Genomic DNA, 23093 nt, shown 5'->3' with positions numbered 1-23093 from the left:
AGGGATAGTCTGAGACGCCCTCCTCCTTTCACTGGGTACCGCGATGACTTTTGGGATTCCCAGAGGGGGTTGACCCGGTGGAACAAACGGAGACGGCCGCTTCGGTATTGTGCACAATTTGTCAGGATATTTAGCTCTAAAGGAGAGAATTATGTTTCTGTGGAAGAAAAAGAAAAGTTTGGAATTGTGTGAAGGATCAGATACTGTTAGTCTTATGATTCAAAGACGAGGAAAGAAATCTGTCAGGAATACAGGAAAAATATTTTCGATTCTGGGATTTCCTAAGAGCGGGAGGTTGCAGCCTACACTATGGGATGAAGGAGTTAAAAAAAAAAAAATAAAGGGAGGTTGACTGATGATGGATTGCTTAAAGGCGCTGAGGAATTCCGTGGCTTGGCACATGAATTGTATAATGAAGGTTATGTGGAAATTGAACAGCAAGTGAATTCTGAGTGCTTTTATTGCTATGTGGAAAAAGGAAAATTGTCTAACACTCTGAAAAAGACAGAACGTGTTGTGGTACAGGAAAGAATTGAGAATGTGATTAAAGAAGACACTGAGATCGATACTAATGTGTCAGGCAGACAGATGGTTAAGAATGATTTGAAACAAGAAGTTTCCCTGCTAGATGATAAGGTCCCTCTCCAAGAAATCAAGCCTCTCCTCCCGACTGTAAGCTCTTTGCCCCTTAACCCTAAGGCACCGATGTATCCTGGACTACCGAAACTCAGTATGCCCCCACCCTATGATCTTGCCGGGTGGATCTGTGCTGTATGTGGAGTTACTAAACCTCAGTGGAGAGAGGTCTGTTATAATTGTGGCACAAGAAGACCGGGTGTTGCAGCCCCCACCTTTCCGTTGTTGAATGCTGACGGTACCTATTATCATCTACAGCCAGCCCCAGTCCCCGTTCACCCGATCCAGAGGGGGAAAAAAAAAAAGTTTTCAGAAGACTTTAACCCGCTCTGTTCAGCAGAGAGAGAGGAAAAAAAGAAGAAAAAAAGCAAACTAGCAAGCTAGCAGCTGCTTCAGTACCCCCTCCCATCTTAGCCCACACCATATCCCCCTTCGCCCCCACCGCAGCTGTGAGTACACAGCCAGTCTCTTATCAGTATCAGTGGAGCACACAGCAAACTCTGCCCCCCCCTCAGACTTCAGCTACTGGGAACTCTGCTCCTCAGCCCCTCCCTGCTAATGCTGGCGATGTGGCCGACTTGGTCACTTTCAGAGAGACTGTGACACTCCCGCTGATAGATGCTACCCTCAAGTTCCCTCTTCCAATCGTAATCTAAATACTGGGAACCCCAGAGGATACCCCGGTTACGGACAGCCCCAAAATCCTGATAATTGTCCATACTGAAGGGTTGGCCAACCAGGGTCTGCCATCACAATGTCCTCCAAAAAACCTGGGGCATGCTCATCCGTCACGTTCCCTGTAGGGGACACCCTTGTTAAGTTCATGGTAGACACTGGGGCAGCCAATTCTATAATCAAGTCATCAGATGTACCTACGGATACCCCTATTCAATTCTCAGATCAAGAGCTTGTTTTAATTGGAGTAGATGGCAGACCCAATAAACATACTCTTACAAAACCCATCCCTGTGGGGCCTTTCCCCGAGGTTACTGCTCAATTCGTAATCTCTGCCACATGTCCAGTAAATTTACTGGGGGTAGATTTATTATCACAGTTCCGCTCCAGAATACAATTCCAATATGATGGTCAGATGGCTCTTACGTTATATAATCCCTATGTAGATGAAGACAGTGAGGAAATCTGTATTTCGCATGCCCTTCCCACAGTTATGATGGCCCTGATAGGCTCAGATCCACCCCCAATATTGCCTGAGGATCAATGACTCACCCCATACCTCTCAGTGATACCATCTAAACTCTGGTCAAAAGGGCCAAATGATATAGGGAAAATGCCTGTAGAACCAGTAAAAGTGTTTCTCAAACCTGGTGCCTAATCCTCATACTCTTTTGTCCCAAATACCCCAGGATGCTGCTTGGTTTACAGTTATTGACCTTACCAATGCCTTCTTTAGCATTCCGTTACACCCAGACTGCCAGTTTCTATTTGCATTCACTTAGCAGGGACGACAGTTAATATGGACGGTTATGCCACAAGGGGCCCAAAACAGTCCCAACCAGTTTGCAAAAAAAAAAATATGAGCAGGTGTCTTTTGCCATTTCTGCCATTGTTAGCCTCTTCAAGCATCTGGCAGCACTGAACTGTCGGGTTTCGGCCTCGGGACTTCAGTTCTGCCTTGGTCAAGTGATATTCTTGGGTCACTGTCTCCTTCAGGGTGCCAGACACCTCGCAGAAGAAAGAAAAATGGCTGTCAGCTCCCTTCCGTTCCCAAAAAATGAAACTGAACTCCAGCGTTTTCTTGGACTATGCACTTATTTTTGTCAGTGGATACCGGATGCATCCCGCATAATGCAACCCCTTTACAATGCCTTGAAAGACGTATAATGAACTATAAGGGAAGATGGCAGTGATGAGGATTACCTCCAACATGATTGTTCCCAACTTCTGACTGAAGAAACAGCTACTCCACCAAATGCCAGTGAGAATCCACTCCCAAATCCTGATCTGGTGTTATACACGGATGGTTCAAGATATGCTGACGAGTTTGGTAGATTCCACACGGGATACGCTGTTACCACAGAGGACACTGTAGTGCACACAGCTGCACTCCCGCCATCACAGTCAGCACAAGCAGAACTCCAGGCTCTGTCTACTGCATGTACTTTGGCCAAGAACAGGCGGGCTAATATATACATGGCGTCACGGTATGCATTTGGTATTGCTCACGATTTTGGGGCTCTATGGGCCAATCGAGGGTTTATTACTACTGCCAGAACCCCAGTGAAAAATGCTGAAGCTGTTAAAGCCCTCATGGACTCGATCAAATTACCTACTCAGGTGGCCATTATCAAAGTTAAGGCGCACGGTCCTAGGACCAGACCATAGACTGTCGGCAACGCATTTGCGGATATGCAAGCAAAAGCCGCCGCTCTCTTACCCGTTGAACCAACCATACCAACTATGGTGACCACACGCTCTCAGCGTAAAAAGTTACAAGAAGCACTGACCCTACAAGAACCTGAGGATCTACAACAGACTGAAGTTCTCTGTCGGACCCCGCAAGACCGCTTAATGACAATGCAGAGAATGTCTCCAAAGGAAGAGGTGAAGCAATGGAAGACTGATGGGGCACAAATGGATAATGGTCTCTGAGAAAAGGACCGACTCGTGTGTCTCCCTAAGCGGATGTACCCTGCTATTGCCACATGGGCACATGGACCTACATATCGAGGAAAGAATTAGGCCCTTGCACTGGTGCAAAAATTCTACTGGGCCCCGGTTCTCCAGTTGGCCGGAAGCATTTCCCGTTACCAACATGACTGCAAAGACCACAGCGAAGAAACTGGTGATGGAAGTCATATGCAGATATGGGGTTCCAGAAGTTGTTGAAAGTGTTCAAGGTCCGGCCTTTTCTTCTCATGTGTACCAAGAAGTTCTGACAATGCTTGGATCCACTGTAGCCCTCCATACTCTGTACCACCCACAATCCAGTGGGAAAGTTGAGAGGTTGAATGGCACACTGAGGGAACAATTGACCAAAATGATGCAGGAGACTATGGCTCCTTGGCCAGAGCTCCTACCCATTGTACTATACCACATTCGTACTACCCCTATTGCAAAACATGGCCTGTCCCCATATGAGATATTGTTTGGTGCTAGGCCCCCAGTTGCAAATTTCCAGCCTCAGCAGTTATCAGAAGAGACTGACTGTGCTGTTCAATATGTTATTCAGCTTAGTGAAAATCTTGCTAACACCCATGTTCTAGTTTTCTTTTCTTTTCCAGTTTCAGCAGAAACCGACACCTGTCATAACCTGAAGCCTGGTGATTTGGTAGTCGTGAAGAGGCATGTCAGGAAGCACGGACTAGAACCCTTGTATGACGGTCCCTATCAAGTTCTCCTCATCACCCAACAAGCCAATAGCAAATGAAGGGGCATAATGTTTTGGTTTTTCGCATTTTCCATATTATTATTGGTAGAAGTTAAAAGTTAAAGTTAGAAGATATTCAATGACTCAGAGATCAATACGATAAAGACAATGATCGCACTAAGGACAGTTGTTGGTCAGACACCTTCTCCTTTTTCAATCCAGCCAATTGGTTTAAGGGAATTGGGGGCTGGATAGCTGGGATCTTACAAAGCTTGTTACACATTGCTGCCTGTATCCTTGTAGTATATGTGATACTAAAACTTGTTCTTTGGTGTATTTCTGTATGTATTAGGAAATTCTGCACTAAGACAGCTAATGATGATACCAAAGGCGTCGTTGCCCCTGCTCTTCTCTGCACCGATCTTAAAAGGCTATTTGATGAAGATGTCGAAGCCAAGCATATGGCTACCTACAAAAGATCTCCACCACCGTCATCAAAAATTGTTATTCGTGAATTGCAGTATACAGGGGGGACGGGTGCGCCGCGACAGCCATGACTGGTAACACGGCATCAGTCATGTGAAGACCAGTACCCCTCAAGCTGTTAGCTTGGGATAGCACCTCTAATGCTGCATATGTGTTAACAAAATTTATCTAGGGGGGAATGTGAAGGGTTAATACTAAAATCAGAGTTGAAGTTTCGTTTTATCCATTCTCTGAAGGTTTCGTTTCTCCGTTTTTGTTGATGTAAGATAAATTTTGTAATTAGGTAAAAGTTCAAACTGTCATGAAACTAGACTGTTCCCATCAGGTGCAAGATAAGGGAGGCGGGGTGTAAAACTCTGAAGAATATGCCATTATACTACTTTCTATTTGGATACGGACATATATGTAGTTTCCGGTTTTCATAGAATCATAGAATCGTAGAGTTGGAAGGGACCTCCTGGGCCATCTGGTCCAACCCCCTGCTCAAAGCAGGATTCGCTAAATCATCCCAGTCAGATGTCTGTCCAGCCTCTGTTTGAAGACTTCCATTGAAGGAGAACTCACCACTTCTCGTGGCAGCCTGTTCCACTCATTGATCACTCTAACTGTCAAAAAGTTTTTTCTAATATCTAATCTGTGTCTCCTCCCATTCAGTTTCATCCCATTTCATGCAATATTATTGGCTTACAAAGTGAAATGATTTTATTGGTAGTTGAGAACTTTGCATAATTAAGCAAAATGTTATAAAAGAAGTGACTAAAATAAAGGGGCTTAGTGATCTGTCTCGATCCTCCCGTACAGAGACCCCCGTCTCCGTGTGGTCATTTGAGTTGCTAGCAACACTGGAATAATTTGGACATCACTGGCTCAACCGTGAAGGGTTAATTTAGCCCTCCCTAAATAGCTACCCCGACAAACTGTCTAAATAATAATCAAAGCCAAGTATACACATTTACCAGAAGCGACATTAATGTACAAGTTATTTTGTTAACCCCTTAACGACCCGGCCAATTTTTACAATTCTGACCCCTGTCCCTTTAGGAGGTTATAACTCTGGAGCTTCCATGGATCCCGGTGATTCTGACATTGTTTTTTGTGACATATTGTACTTCATGCTAGTGGTAAAATTTCTTTGATATGACTTTCGTTTATTTATGAAAAAAACAGAAATATGGCAAAAAATTTTCCAATTTTCAAACTTTAAAATTTTTATGCCCTTAAATCGTAGAGAGCTGTCACACAATAGTTAATAAGTAACATTTCCCACATGAAGCATCTGCGCTATCTGTATAGCATAACGCGATCGTGTTATGCTATGGCATTAATGCAGCCCATCAACGCTATGCGTTGAATGGGCTGCTTTAACGCAGTATGAACCTGGCCTAAAAGCCACCTCACAGAATGATGCTGCCACCACCATGTGTGATGGTGGGGATGGTGTTTCTAGGGTGATGTACAGTGTTAGTTTTCCCCCTACACATATCGTTTCACATTTAGCCTCAAAAGTTCTCTTTTGGCCTCATTAGACTAAAGCCTCTTCTTCTACATGCTCCCTGTATCCCCTATGTAGCTTTTTCCAAACTGTAAACGGGACCTCTTCTGGCTTTCAAAAATGGCTTCTTCTTGCCACTCTTCCATAAAGGCCAGGTTTGAGGCACATACGACTTATAGTTGTCCTATGAACCAATTTTCCCCCCCTGAGCTGTGGATCTTGGCAGCTCCTCCACAGTGACCAAGGACCTCTTGGTTTCTTCTCTAATTACTGCTCTCTTTGCTTTGGATATCTGTTTAGGTGGACGGCCATGTCTTGGTAGGATTGCAGTTGTGCCATACATTTTTGGATGATGGATAGAACATTAGACGTTCAGAGCTTGGACTATTTTTTACAACCTAACCCTGCTTTACTATTCTCCACAGCTTTATCCCTGACCTGTCTGATTGGCTCCTTGGTTTTCATGATGCTGTTTCATTCCTAATGTTCTGACACACTCCTCCTGCTCTCCTCCACCTTCCATTCTCCTCCTCCTGCCATCATCTCTTCCACCTCCTGCTCACTTTCTCTCATCCTCTCCACCTCCATTTCCTGCTCTCCTGTCCTCTTCATCTCCTCCACCTTCCACTCTCCTGCCCACCTCCTTTCCTCTTCCTCTCCTCCACTTCCCGCTCTCCATTTCTCCTCAACCTCCAGCTCTCCTGTTCTCTACCTTCTGCTCTTCTTTCCTCATCCTCTTTTCCACCTGCCGCTCTCCTGTCCTCCTCCTCTCCTCCACCACTCGCTCTCCTCCATCACCTCCCACTCTCCTGTCCTCCTCCTTCACCTGCTGCTCTCCTCTTCTCCTGCTCCCCAGTCCTGCTCTTCTCCTCCAACCACTGCTATCCTCATCCTAACCTAACCCTGATTTACTCTTCTCCACAATTTTATCCATGACCTGTCTGGTGGGCTCCTTTATTTCATGATGCTGTTTGATCCCTAATGTTCTCACATAAACCTCTGCAGTCTTCACAGAACAGCTGTAGTTATACAGAGAAGAAATCACACCCAGGAGGACGCAATGTGATTTCTGGGGGCATATGGTCACTCAGGATGTTATTTAGGGGGATGAGACTACAGAGTGCTGAATACAAATGCACATCACAATGTTCATATTTAAATTTCTTAAATAAATAGAAAAGATTGTACCATTTCCTTTACACTTCGCAAGTACTTGCTACTTCATGTTGGTATCACATAAAATGCCAATAAAATACATTTAAGTTTGTGGGGGTAACATGAACAATGTGGAAAAGTTAATGGGGTACGAATTCTTTTTCAAAGCGCTATGCTTCCTGCTCAACTCTGCTCCTTCTGCTCTCCTCCACCTTCCACTGTCCTAACCTCCACCTCCTGATTCACTCTTCTCCACCTCTTGCTATCCTCTCCCCTACCTCCTGCTAGCCGCTCCTCCACCTCCTGGTTTCCTTCTCTCCTGCACTCTGCGCTCTCCTCTTTTCCTTCTCCTTCTCTCCTCCACCTCCCGATCTCCTCTTCTTCTGCTCTCCTCCACAACCAGCTCTCCTGTCCTCTCCTCTTCTGGTTTTCTCCTCTTTCACATTATACTTCCCTTTTTTTACTTCCCCTCTTCACTTATCCTGCCACTTCTGCCATTCCGAGTGTTCATCTCCCACGTGCCTTCTGTATAATCTCCCCTCATAAGTCCATGGACATTCTTAAAGTGGATGTCCAGGTAATAAACTGTAACAAGCAGGACTCAACAACTTCTTGATGTAAATCGTGCTGAACCCCAATCCTCTAGGACAGAGGTCCCCAAGCTTTCTGACCTTGAGAGCCCCATTCAGCTCTGAGAGAGGGTCGCGAGGCACATCCAGCTCCTTCTCACTCACAGTAGTGACACTCGGAGCCCCCAATTACCGGTATTATGACAACCAAGGCAGTGTGCCGAGCTCCAGGGTCTCCTATCTGACCCCCATTCAGATCTGCTCTTCTGTTAAGGGCTGAAGCCAAAAGTCGCCATCTAGAGATCTACTCTTAATGGCTGTTTGCTACACCTGGTGCTAATGCCCCAAGCTGGCAGACACCTGCGAGCCACAGATCACGACCGCGAGCCATATGTGCTCTAGGACATAAACTGAGCAGAGCGGGGGTGATGTCCAGGACCATGACAGGGCGGATAACATTACCTCCTGGTGGCCTACTCACTCTCTGCCATCTTGCGATGCTCACACCGAACCACCACCCTCATCATCCACATATATTTACTGTCCAGTGATCTCCCAGCACTGGAGGACACAGCAGGGGCAGCTGTCAATCACACACAGCAGCCCCGCCCACACGGAGCTGCAGAGCCTGTACACACTGGGCATCACACACCAGCAGGGAACAGGAGAGGTGGGCACACCACAGTGGCTACCAGACAGTGGGGCCATAATACTCTACTAAAGGGGCGGACCAGGAGAGCGATATACAGAGAACACAACAGAGTCCGGGATAATCACCACTAACCTTGAGCAGAGACCCCACATGTCAGCTCGGGGGCCCTGTACACAGACAGGCATCCGCTGTAACCACCAATGGGGGCAGAGCACGCACAGGTGGCACTACCATACAGTATATCACCGCTCGCATGCTGAGTAATGTATGTATCGTGCACCACACACACACCACAAGCATCAGCGACATTCACACTCTATGGAGGTCCTCACTACCTAACCGTCCAGAATCCCAATAACCGTCCAACCAGAAAATCAATATTAGGGGGGAACACGCTCCTGATACAAGGCATTATAGCAACACAGCGATGGAGACGACAATCAGGTAACATGAGAATGGCACAATCCTGACCGCAGCTCTGGAGGTGACTGGAGGGAGGATAAGAAATAATGTAACAACAAAATAGTGACAGCAGCTCTGGAGGTGACTGGAGGAAAAGACACAATGTAACAGCAGAATAGTGAGTGCAGCTCTGGTGGTGACTGGAGGAAAAGACACAATGTAACAGCAGAATAGTGAGTGCAGCTCTGGAGGTGACTGTGTAGGAGTGGTGGGGCTGATGGACCTCTACACTAACTCTTCTTTTAGGCTGTGTGCCCATGTTGCGTTTTTTTAAGCGTTTCCGCAGCGTTTGTGCCGGATCAGACGCTGCAGAAACGCTTACAAGATGCTTCTAATTCATTTGCATGTTCTTTTGGCTTTTTGTGGCAATGCATGCGTTTTTAACCGCTCAGGAATCACTTAGCGGCTAAAAACGCAGCATGCTCATTAATTCTCGCATAGCTGAGTGTTTTTAGCCTTACCCCAATGTTCCCAGAAAACGCGTGTCAAAAAACGCGTCAAAAACGTGCGGCTTTTTGTCAAAAACCACGCAAGAAACGCGCGTTTTCTGGGAAAGGGGATCCGTTTCCTGAGCATTTAAAAACGTTAGCGTGGGCACATAGCCTTAAGGTCTGATGTGGTCAAGGACGACCATAATTAACGGGTGGAGGAATGTAGGAGTGATGGGGCAGATGGTATGCGCCCTGACATCTGATGTGCCTGGGGTTATAATTAGTTTAGACACGGTTAACTGTAATTGTGGGTCTAGTTTGGCAGAGAGAACTGAGAGCTAGTGTCAAAGACAGGAAGTGATAGAGTCAGTGAGTGCTGAGCAGTGACTGGCTCAGGACAGGGGCTGCTAGGGACAGTGTGAACCCAGAAACTCGGGGCAGTGCATTGCCAGAGAACCCCTCCGCACAAGTCCCCTTTGCCGGCCTGGAAACCTCGAGATAGACATCGAGGCCCGGGGGGGCCACACTCCTGCGAAGCTGCAGGAGAAACTGGACTCAAACCTTTAGAGGCAGAGTGAGAAGGAAGCCAGATATACTGCTAGAAAAGGAGAAGATCCCCTAGAACTAGAAGAGATAGTAAAAGGGATGTTCTACCTAAACCGAGAACCAGAGCTGAAGTTGTGTCCGGTACCTGTGGGAGAGATGACAACCTGATGGGCCTCACCTTCTACACCTGTCTGGAAATACTGTCATTCACCAAGTAAAAGTTTGGCTGTTTTTATGACTCTTGCGTCTCCTGCATTGATTGCTGCCCTGGTTCCAGAAGAGGAATTACTAGAGTCACCGGAGGTGAGAGTGATGCCCCTCACAGACAGCAGCACACCGGGACCGGGACACGAGTTGTCTGTAAGATGCCAAAGTGACTGGGAACAGAAGCTCGCCCCCACCACCACTACCTGGCATGGGCTTCTTACAACTGGAGGATGAGACACAATGGAGCAGCAGCATACACTGTGTGCAGAACTCTCTGCAGTGCAGACAACACCAGATCATCATTTCATGCGTATTTCCGATGTCCTTCTGAATAATCCTGAATGCTGATTGGAGAAGGCAGATCAGGTGATGTGTATCTGTGTAATGGAAGGATGTGGCCCCAAGATGTCCCGCCCTTTATCAGAATTATTAGCAGCCTGTTCCCTCTGGCAAAATGTCAGGAAAAGAGATTTCCGAACTCTATAACTTCGCAGATGTGTGTGGGGAACAATGGAGGCCATATACCGTGTGGAGGGAATACTGGGGACCATCATACAGTGTGAAGGGAATACTGGGGGTCATCATACCGTGTGGAGGGAATACTGAGGGCCATCATACCGTGTGGAGGGAATACTGGGGGCCATCATACCGTGTGGAGGGAATACTGGGGGCCATCATACCGTGTGGAGGGAATACTGGGGACCATCATACGGTGTGGAGGGAATACTGGGGACCATCATACAGTGTGAAGGGAATACTAGGGGCCAACATATCGTGTGGAGGGAATACTGGGGACCATCATACGGTGTGGAGGGAATACTTGGGGCCATCATACAGTGTGGAGGAAATACTGGGGGCCATCATACGGTGTGGAGGGAATACTGGGGGCCATCATACCGTGTGGAGGGAATACTGAGGGCCATCATACCGTGTGGAGGGAATACTGGGGGCCATCATACCGTGTGGAGGGAATACTGGGGACCATCATACGGTGTGGAGGGAATACTGGGGACCATCATACAGTGTGAAGGGAATACTAGGGGCCAACATATCGTGTGGAGGGAATACTGGGGACCATCATACGGTGTGGAGGGAATACTTGGGACCATCATACCGTGTGGAGGAAATACTGGGGGCCATCATACGGTGTGGAGGGAATACTGGGGGCCATCATACCGTGTGGAGGGAATACTGGGGCCATCATACAGTGTGAAGGGAATACTGGGGGCCATCATACAATGTGGAGGGAACACTGGGGGCCATCATACAGTGTGGAGGGAATACTGGGGCCATCATACAGTGTGGAGGGAACACTGGGGGCCATCATACAGTGTGGAGGGAATACTGGGGCCATCATACAGTGTGGAGGGAATACTGGGGGCCATCATACAGAGTGTGAAGGGAATACTGGGGATCATCATACAGTGTGGAGGGAATACTGGGGGTCATCATACGGTGTGGAGGGAATACTGGGGGGTCATCATACGGTGTGGAGGGAATACTGGGGGCCATCATACGGTGTGGTGGGAATAGTGGGGGCCATCATATGGTGTGGGGGGAATAATGGGGGCCATCATACAGTGTGAAGGGTATCCTGGGGGCAATCAGACTGTGTGGAGGGAATACTGAAGGCCATCATACAGCGTGGAGGGAATACTGGGGGCCATCATATGGTGTGGTGGGAATACTGGGGGCCATCATATGGTGTGGGGGGAATATTGGGGACCATCATACAGTGTGAAGGGAATACTGGGGACCATCATAGAGTGTGAAGGGAATACTGAGGGCCATCACACAGCTTGGAGGAAATAATGGGGACCATCATACAGTGTGGAGGGAATACTGGGTGCCACCATACAGTGTGGAGGGAATACTGGGGGCCATCATACAGTGTGGAGGGAATACTGGGGGCCATCATACAGTGTGAAGGGAATACTGGGGACCATCATACAGTGTGGAGGGAATACTGGAGGCCAACATACAGTGTGGGGGGAATACTGGGGGCCATAATACAGTGTGAGGGGAATACTGAGGGCCATCGCTCAGTGTGGGTGGAATACTGGGGGCCATCATTCAGTGTGGGTTTTTTTCTGGAGATAATTCACTGAGATCAGTGGTAACATCACGGAAAATGCGCCTATCCATCACTAGAGATCAGCGGTGACATCACTGAGAATGCCTCCTATTCATCACTAGAGATCAGCGGTGACATCACTGAGAATGTCTCCTATCCATTACCAGACATCAGCGGTGACATCACTGAGCTGAGAATGCCTCCTATCCATCACTAGAGATCAGCGCTGACATCACTGAGAATGTCTCCTATCCTTCACCAGATATCAGAGGTGACATCACTGAGAATGTCTCCTATCCATCACTAAAGTTCAGCGGTGACATCACAAAGAATGCCTCCTATCCATCACTAGAGATCAGCGGTGACATCACTGAGAATGTCTCCTATCCTTCACCAGATATCAGAGGTGACATCACTGAGAATGTCTCCTAGCCATCACTAAAGTTCAGCGGTGACATCACTGAGAATGCCTCCTATCCATCACTAGAGATCAGCGGTGACATCACTGAGAATGTCTCCTATCCATCACTAAAGTTCAGCGGTGACATCACTGAGAATGTCTCCTATCCAACACTAGAGATCAGAGGTGACATCACTGAGAATGTCTCCTATCCATCACCAGACATCAGCAGTGACATCACTGAGAATGCCTCCAATCCATCACTAGAGATCAGCGGTGACATCACTGAGAATGCCTCCTATCCATCACTAGAGATCAGAGGTGACATCACTGAGAATGCCTCCTATCCATCACCAGACATCAGCGGTGACATCACTGAGAATGTCTCCTATCCATCACTAGAGATCAGAGGTGACATCACTGAGAATGTCTCCTATCCATCACCAGAGATCAGCGGTGACATCACTGAGAATGCCTCCAATCCATCACTAGAGATCAGCGGTGACATCACTGAGAATGCCTCCTATCCATCACTAGAGATCAGAGGTGACATCACTGAGAATGCCTCCTATCCATCACCAGACATCAGCGGTGACATCACTGAGAATGCCTCCTATCCATCACTAGAGACCAGCGGTGACATCACTGAGAATGTCTCCTATCCTTCACCAGATATCAGAGGTGACATCACTGAGAATGTCTCCTATCCTTCACCAGATATCAGAGGTGACATCACTGAGAATGCCTCCTATCCATCACTAAAGTTCAGCGGTGACATCACTGAGAATGTCTCCTATCCATCACTAGAGATCAGCAGTGACATCACTGAGAATGTCTCCTATCCTTCACCAGAAATCAGCGGTGACATCACTGAGAATGCCTCCTATCCATCACTAGAGATCAGAGGTGACATCACTGAGAATGCCTCCTATCCATCACTAGAGATCAGAGGTGACATCACTGAGAATGCCTCCTATCCATCACTAAAGTTCAGCGGTGACATCATTGAGAATGCCTCCTATCCATCACTAGAGATCAGCGGTGACATCACTGAGAATGTCTCCTATCCATCATCAGAGATCAGAGGTGACATCAATGAGAATGCCTCCTATCCATCACCAGAGATCAGCGGTGACATCACTGAGAATGCCTCCTATCCATCACTTGAGATCAGCGGTGACATCACTGAGAATGTCTCTTATCCATCACCAGAGATCAGAGGTGACATCACTGAGAATGTCTCCTATCCATCACTTGAGATCAGCGGTGACATCACTGAGAATGCCTCCTATCCATCACTAGAGATCAGAGGTGACATCACTGAGAATGCCTCCTATCCATCACTAAAGTTCAGCGGTGACATCATTGAGAATGCCTCCTATCCATCACTAGAGATCAGCGGTGACATCACTGAGAATGTCTCCTATCCATCATCAGAGATCAGAGGTGACATCAATGAGAATGCCTCCTATCCATCACCAAAGATCAGCGGTGACATCACTGAGAATGTCTCCTATCCTTCACCAGATATCAGAGGTGACATCACTGAGAATGTCTCCTATCCTTCACCAGATATCAGAGGTGACATCACTGAGAATGCCTCCTATCCATCACTAAAGTTCAGCGGTGACATCACTGAGAATGCCTCCTATCCATCACTTGAGATCAGCGGTGACATCACTGAGAATGCCTCCTATCCATCACTTGAGATCAGCGGTGACATCACTGAGAATGCCTCCTATCCATCACTAGAGATCAGAGGTGACATCACTGAGAATGCCTCCTATGGATCACCAGACATCAGCGGTGACATCACTGAGAATGCCTCCTATCCATCACTAGAGATCAGCGGTGACATCACTGAGAATGTCTCCTATCCTTCACCAGATATCAGAGGTGACATCACTGAGAATGTCTCCTATCCTTCACCAGATATCAGAGGTGACATCACTGAGAATGCCTCCTATCCATCACTAAAGTTCAGCGGTGACATCACTGAGAATGTCTCCTATCCATCACTAGAGATCAGCGGTGACATCACTGAGAATGTCTCCTATCCGTCACCAGAAATCAGCGGTGACATCACTGAGAATGCCTCCTATCCATCACTAGAGATCAGAGGTGACATCACTGAGAATGCCTCCTATCCATCACTAGAGATCAGAGGTGACATCACTGAGAATGCCTCCTATCCATCACTAAAGTTCAGCGGTGACATCACTGAGAATGCCTCCTATCCATCACTAGAGATCAGCGGTGACATCACTGAGAATGTCTCCTATCCATCATCAGAGATCAGAGGTGACATCAATGAGAATGCCTCCTATCCATCACCAGAGATCAGCGGTGACATCACTGAGAATGCCTCCTATCCATCACTTGAGATCAGCGGTGACATCACTGAGAATGTCTCTTATCCATCACCAGAGATCAGAGGTGACATCACTGAGAATGCCTCCTATCCATCACTTGAGATCAGCGGTGACATCACTGAGAATCCCTCCTATCCATCACTAGAGATCAGAGGTGACATCACTGAGAATGCCTCCTATTCCATCACTAGAGATCAGCGGTGACATCACTGAGAATGCCTCCTATCCATCACCAGAGATCAGCGGTGACATCACTGAGAATGCCTCCTATCCATCACTTGAGATCAGCGGTGACATCACTGAGAATGTCTCTTATCCATCACCAGAGATCAGAGGTGACATCACTGAGAATGCCTCCTATCCATCACTTGAGATCAGCGGTGACATCACTGAGAATCCCTCCTATCCATCACTAGAGATCAGAGGTGACATCACTGAGAATGCCTCCTATTCCATCACTAGAGATCAGCGGTGACATCACTGAGAATGCCTCCTATCCATCACCAGAGATCAGAGGTGACATCACTGAGAATGCCTCCTATCCATCACTAGAGATCAGCGGTGACATCACTGAGAATGTCTCCTATCCATCATCAGAGATCAGAGGTGACATCAATGAGAATGCCTCCTATCCATCACCAGAGATCAGCGGTGACATCACTGAGAATGCCTCCTATCCATCACTTGAGATCAGCGGTGACATCACTGAGAATGTCTCTTATCCATCACCAGAGATCAGAGGTGACATCACTGAGAATGCCTCCTATCCATCACCAGAGATCAGAGGTGACATCAATGAGAATGCCTCCTATCCATCACCAGAGATCAGCGGTGACATCACTGAGAATGCCTCCTATCCATCACTTGAGATCAGCGGTGACATCACTGAGAATGTCTCTTATCCATCACCAGAGATCAGAGGTGACATCACTGAGAATGCCTCCTATCCATCACTAGAGATCAGAGGTGACATCACTGAGAATGCCTCCTATCCATCACCAGAGATCAGAGGTGACATCACTGAGAATGCCTCCTATCCATCAATAGAGATCAGAGGTGACATCACTGAGAATGCCTCCTATCCATCAATAGAGATCAGCGGTGACATCACTGAGAATGTCTCCTATCCTTCACCAGATATCAGAGGTGACATCACTGAGAATGTCTCCTATCCATCACTAGAGATCAGCGGTGACATCACTGAGAATGCCTCCTATCCATCACTAGAGATCAGCGGTGACATCCGGAGAATGTCTCCTATCCATCACTAAAGTTCAGCGGTGACATCACTGAGAATGCCTCCTATCCATCACTAGAGATCAGAGGTGACATCACTGAGAATGCCTCCTATCCATCACTAGAGATCAGAGGTGACATCACTGAGAATGCCTCCTATCCATCACTAGAGATCAGCGGTGATATCACTGAGAATGCCTCCTATTCCATCACTAGAGATCAGCGGTGACATCACTGAGAATGCCTCCTATCCATCACTAGAGATCAGCGGTGACATCACTGAGAATGTCTCCTATCCATCACTAGAGATCAGAGGTGACATCACTGAGAATGCCTCCTATCCATCACTAGAGATCAGCGGTGATATCACTGAGAATGCCTCCTATTCCATCACTAGAGATCAGCGGTGACATCACTGAGAATGCCTCCTATCCATCACTAGAGATCAGCGGTGACATCACTGAGAATGTCTCCTATCCATCATCAGAGATCAGAGGTGACATCAATGAGAATGCCTCCTATCCATCACCAGAGATCAGCGGTGACATCACTGAGAATGCCTCCTATCCATCACTTGAGATCAGCGGTGACATCACTGAGAATGTCTCTTATCCATCACCAGAGATCAGAGGTGACATCACTGAGAATGCCTCCTATCCATCACCAGAGATCAGAGGTGACATCAATGAGAATGCCTCCTATCCATCACCAGAGATCAGCGGTGACATCACTGAGAATGCCTCCTATCCATCACTTGAGATCAGCTGTGACATCACTGAGAATGTCTCTTATCCATCACCAGAGATCAGAGGTGACATCACTGAGAATGCCTCCTATCCATCACTAGAGATCAGAGGTGACATCACTGAGAAAGCCTCCTATCCATCACCGGAGATCAGCGGTGACATCACAGAGAATGTCTCCTATCCATCACTAGAGATCAGAGGTGACATCACTGAGAATGCCTCCTATCCATCACTAGAGATCAGAGGTGACATCACTGAGAATGCCTCCTATCCATCACCAGAGATCAGAGGTGACATCACTGAGAATGCCTCCTATCCATCACTAGAGATCAGCGGTGACATCACTGAGAATGCCTCCTATCCATCACTAGAGATCAGCGGTGACATCACTGAGAATGTCTCCTATCCTTCACCAGATATCAGAGGTGACATCACTGAGAATGTCTCCTATCCATCACTAAAGTTCAGCGGTGACATCACTGAGAATGTCTCCTATCCATCACTAGAGATCAGAGGTGACATCACTGAGATTGCCTCCTATCCATCACCAGACATCAGCAGTGACATCACTGAGAACGCCTCCTATCCATCACTAGCGATCAGCGGTGACATCACTGAGAATGCCTCCAATCCATCACTAGAGATCAGCGGTGACATCACTGAGAATGCCTCCTATCCATCACTAGAGATCAGAGGTGACATCACTGAGAATGCCTCCTATCCATCACCAGACATCAGCGGTGACATCACTGAGAATGCCTCCTATCCATCACTAGAGATCAGCGGTGACATCACTGACAATGCCTCCTATCCATCACTAGAGATCAGAGGTGACATCACTGAGAATGCCTCCTATCCATCACTAGAGATCAGAGGTGACATCACTGAGAATGCCTCCTATCCTTCACCAGATATCAGAGGTGACATCACTGAGAATGTCTCCTATCCTTCACCAGATATCAGAGGTGACATCACTGAGAATGCCTCCTATCCATCACTAAAGTTCAGCGGTGACATCACTGAGAATGCCTCCTATCCATCACTAGAGATCAGAGGTGACATCACTGAGAATGCCTCCTATCCTTCACCAGATATCAGAGGTGACATCACTGAGAATGTCTCCTATCCTTCACCAGATATCAGAGGTGACATCACTGAGAATGCCTCCTATCCATCACTAAAGTTCAGCGGTGACATCACTGAGAATGTCTCCTATCCATCACTAGAGATGAGCGGTGACATCACTGAGAATGTCTCCTATCCTTCACCAGAAATCAGCGGTGACATCACTGAGAATGCCTCCTATCCATCACTAGAGATCAGAGGTGACATCACTGAGAATGCCTCCTATCCATCACTAGAGATCAGAGGTGACATCACTGAGAATGTCTCCTATCCATCACTAAAGTTCAGCGGTGACATCACTGAGAATGCCTCCTATCCATCACTAGAGATCAGCGGTGACATCACTGAGAATGTCTCCTATCCATCATCAGAGATCAGAGGTGACATCAATGAGAATGCCTCCTATCCATCACCAGAGATCAGCGGTGACATCACTGAGAATGCCTCCTATCCATCACTTGAGATCAGCGGTGACATCACTGAGAATGTCTCTTATCCATCACCAGAGATCAGAGGTGACATCACTGAGAATGCCTCCTATCCATCACTTGAGATCAGCGGTGACATCACTGAGAATCCCTCCTATCCATCACCAGAGATCAGAGGTGACATCACTGAGAATGCCTCCTATCCATCACTTGAGATCAGCGGTGACATCACTGAGAATCCCTCCTATCCATCACTTGAGATCAGAGGTGACATCACTGAGAATCCCTCCTATCCATCACCAGAGATCAGAGGTGACATCACTGAGAATCCCTCCTATCCATCACTAGAGATCAGCGGTGACATCACTGAGAATGCCTCCTATCCATCACTAGAGATCAGCGGTGACATCACTGAGAATGCCTCCTATCCATCACCAGAGATTGGTAGCATTCTCGGTGATGTTATCGCTGATCTCATGGACATGGCTCCTCCACACACTCATGAACCATCTATCTACAGTAGAAAAATTGTAAAATCCATAAAGACATCTCCGGAGGGGAGATATCACCCTCTCATGAAACATATGGGATTAATTAGATCTGGGGAAGAGAGAAAGAGCGGACAATTAAACCCCCCTGCCATGAACAGGTAATTACCACAGGGAATCTGATGAGAACCAGCCAACAAGCCTAGGTTTCGCATACACAGAGATGGAGAAGTACAGGGGCTTAGTCTCTGCAAAGGAAGTATCTCAGATTTCTGGAGCCAGCGATGAATATTGGGGTTTGCATCGATCTGATAGTGATGGGAGATATATTCTCAGCGTTGTAGCAAAGGGACGAACATAATGCATTCACTCACATCAGTGTAAGCTGATCCTAATCCTTCCAACTTAAAAATGTGGTGCGATGGATGATGTTATCCATGCTATGCTTTGTCTCTAGAGAAAAGTAAAATTGTGATAGAAAGCATGATGACAATATCTACCGCCTGGGACCTCCAGATGCGAAGATATCCCCACATCCATTCTCCATATGAGCTCACCAAGGGGAGGTATGTGGGTGTAACCTTGATATAATAAAAACTAGAGTTTGAGTTTTGGTCATTTGCCAGTCCTGGAAGGTACAGCTTGCTGTGGTTCTGCCCATTTTCCTAGAGTACCTCCCTTTGCCATGCTCTGAGGCATTTCCGTGACATCAGGTTTAGTACTTTTTCTTTTGTTATCCATTTTATTTGAGGTAATTTTATATACCGTATAGTTTTGTTCCCATTTTTATCACCTTTGAATATTTTGTATAAACACTGCCTATTTTTGTGGATTAAATATAAAATGTAATAGCTCTGTTCCTCTTGCTCAGTAAGCCGCATCCCTGAAGCCATACGCTACTTGTAATGGGCGTCCAATTGGCCTGTATAATCGACTGTTGGTGGCAGCTAGTTACTTTTGTTATTGTGGAGTTGGCAGTGTGTTGGAATCGGATGTGTATATACCATCACTTTGAGTTCACCTGTATGTAGCCGCGGCCTCATCCATCACTCGTCAGTCAATTGCGTAATTGTCCTGACGATTGGAGGCAGAGGAGTCTCATCACCTGACATCATACACAGTTTCGTGAGCAGGATAACTCATTAAACATTTGATCCATGTAATTGCCTCCCTACATGCAGCAGAGCCTCCAGGCCACATGACGGTATAATACCACCTCCCTGGGTTAAAGGACAGTATAATCACATGATCTTTACCCTAGTTCATCAGTGATAAGCGGCAAACTGAGCAGTGTCATACCTTCGATGGTGATGGTCTGGTCACCTCTCCTTTCCTGCGCCATCATTGCAGCGGTCTGTACATCTAGCTCTGCTCCACTCCGTGCAGACCCCAATCTATTCACCATCTGTGTGAAAACAGAAATCACATAGACTCAATAGAGCCCCCATGTCCTGCTGGAAACAGTCAGTACTGTACAGCACTACTTACAGTTAGGTCCATATATATATTTGGACAGAGACATTTTTCTAATTTTGCTTCTAGACATTACCACAATGAATTTTAAACAAAACAATTCAGATGCAGTTGACGCTCAGACTTTCAGCTTTCATTTGAGGGTCTCCACATTAACATTGGATGAAGGGTTTAGGAGTTTCAGCTCCTTAACATGTGCCACCCTGTTTTTAAAGGGACCAAAAGTAATTGGACAGTTGACTCCAAGGCTATTTCATGGACAGGTGTGGGCAATCCCCTCGTTATGTCATTCTCAATTAAGCAGGTAAAAGGCCTGGAGTTGATTTGAGGTGTGGTGCTTGCATTTAGAAGGTTTTGCTGTAAAGGAAACATGCGGTCAAAGGAGCTCTCCATGCAGGTGAAACAAGCCATCCTTAAGCTGCAAAAACAGAAAAAACCCATCTGAGAAATTGCTACATTAGGAGCGGCAAAATCTACAGTTTGGTACATCCTGAGAAAGAAGGAAAGCACTGGTGAACTCATCAATGCAAAAAGACCTGGGCGCCCACGGAAGACAACAGTGGTGGATGATTGCAGAATAATCTCCATGGTGAAGAGAAACCCCTTCACAACAGCCAACCAAGTGACCAACACTCTCCAGGAGGCAGGCGTATCAATATCCAAATCTACCATAAAGAGAAGACTGCATGAAAGTAAATACAGAGGGTTCACTGCACGGTGCAAGCCACTCATAAGCATCAAGAATCACAAGGCCAGACTGGACTCTGCTAAAAAACATCTAAAAAAGCCAGCACAGTTCTGGAAGAACATTCTTTGGACAGATGAAACCAAGATCAACCTCTACCAGAATGATGGAAAGAGAAAAGTATGGCGAAGGCGTGGTACAGCTCATGATCCAAAGCATACCACATCATCTGTAAGACACGGCGGAGGCAGTGTGATGGCTGGGGCATGCATGGCTGCCAGTGGCACTGGGTCACTAGTGTTTATTGATGATGTGACACAGGACAGAAGCAGCAGAATGAATTCTGAGGTATTCAGAGCCATACTGTGTGCTCAGATCCAGCCAAATGCAGCCACACTGATTGGTCGTCGTTTCATACTACAGATGGACAATGACCCAAAACATAAAGCCAAAGCAACCCAGGAGTTTATTAAAGCAAAGAAGTGGAATATTCTGGAATGGCCAAGTCACCTGATCTCAACCCAATGGAGCATGTCACTTGTTAAAGACTAAACTTCAGACAGAAAGGCCCACAAACAAACAGCAACTGAAAACCACCGCAGTGAAGGCCTGGCAGAGCATCAAAAAGGAGGAGACACAGCGTCTGGCGATGTCCATGAGTTCAAGACTTCAGGCAGTCATTGCCAACAAAGGGTTTTCAGCCAAGTACTAGAAATGAACATTTTATTTACAATTATGTAATCTGTCCAATTACTTTTGGTCCCTTTAAAACCAGGGTGGCACATGTTAAGGAGCTGAAACTCCTAAACCCTTCATCCAATGTTAATGTGGACACCCTCAAATGAAAGCTGAAAGTCTGAACGTCAACTGCAGCTGAATTGTTTTGTTTAAAATTCATTGTGGTAATGTCTAGAACCAAAATTAGAAAAATGAGGTCTCTGTCCAAATATATATGGACCTAACTGTATCTATGCTCTATACAGCACTATTTATCTGGGCACCATACAGCACTATTTATCTGTGCACCATACAGCACTATTTATCTGTGCACCATACAGCACTATTTATTTGATCACCATACGGCACAATTTATCTGGGCACCATACAGCACTATTTATCTGTGCACCACACAGCACTATTTATATGTGCACCATACAGCACTATTTATCTGTGCACCATACAGCACTATTTATCTGATCACCATACGGCACAATTTATCTGGGCACCATACAGCACTATTTATCTGTGCACCATACAGCACTATTTATCTGTGCACCATACAGCACTATTTATCTGATCACCATACGGCACAATTTATCTGGGCACCATACAGCACTATTTATCTGGGCACCATATAGCACTATTTATCTGTGCACCATACAGCACTATTTATCTGTGCACCATACAGCACTATTTATCTGTGCACCATACAGCACTATTTATCTGATCACCATACAGCACAATTTATCTGGGCACCATACAGCACTATTTATCTGATCACCATACAGCACAATTTATCTGGGCACCATACAGCACTATTTATCTAATCACCATATGGCACTATTTATCGGATCACCATACAGCACTATTTATCTGGGCACCATACAGCACTATTTATCTAATCACCATACGGCACTATTTATTGGATCACCATACAGCACTATTTATCTGTGCACCATACAGCACTATTTATCTGGGCACCATACAGCACTATTTATCTGATCACCATACAGCACTATTTATCTGGGCACCATACAGCACTATTTATCTGGGCACCATACAGCACTATTTACCTGGTCACCATACAGTACTATTTATCTGGTCACCATACGGCACTATTTATCTGATCACCATACGGCACTATTTATCTGATCACCATACAGCACTATTTATCTGTGTACCATACAGCACTATTTATCTGGTCACCATACAGTACTATTTATCTGGGCACCATATGGCACTATTTATCTGATCACCATACGGCACAATTTATCTGGGCACCATACAGCACTATTTATCTGTGCACCATACAGCACTATTTATCTGTGCACCATACGGCACTATTTATCTGGGCACCATACAGCACTATTTATCTGATCACC

General features: G+C 46.4%; 1 protein-coding gene across 1 annotated transcript in view; it reads right to left on the bottom strand.

Moving 5' to 3' along the window:
- Positions 1 to 23093, bottom strand: part of OBSCN (obscurin, cytoskeletal calmodulin and titin-interacting RhoGEF) — a 636219-nt gene that overhangs the window by 231653 nt on the left and 381473 nt on the right. Inside the window, exon 90 of the mRNA XM_073561015.1 lies at positions 20133 to 20238. Coding sequence (XP_073417116.1) covers positions 20133 to 20238 — 106 coding nt within the window. The remainder of the gene's footprint in view (positions 1 to 20132; positions 20239 to 23093) is intronic.

This window comes from Dendrobates tinctorius, unplaced genomic scaffold (assembly GCF_039654945.1).
Source record: "Dendrobates tinctorius isolate UK_male_01 unplaced genomic scaffold, ASM3965494v1 ptg000311l, whole genome shotgun sequence".
NCBI classification, from domain to species: Eukaryota; Metazoa; Chordata; class Amphibia; order Anura; family Dendrobatidae; genus Dendrobates; species Dendrobates tinctorius.
This window is presented reverse-complemented; position numbering and strand designations above follow the sequence as displayed.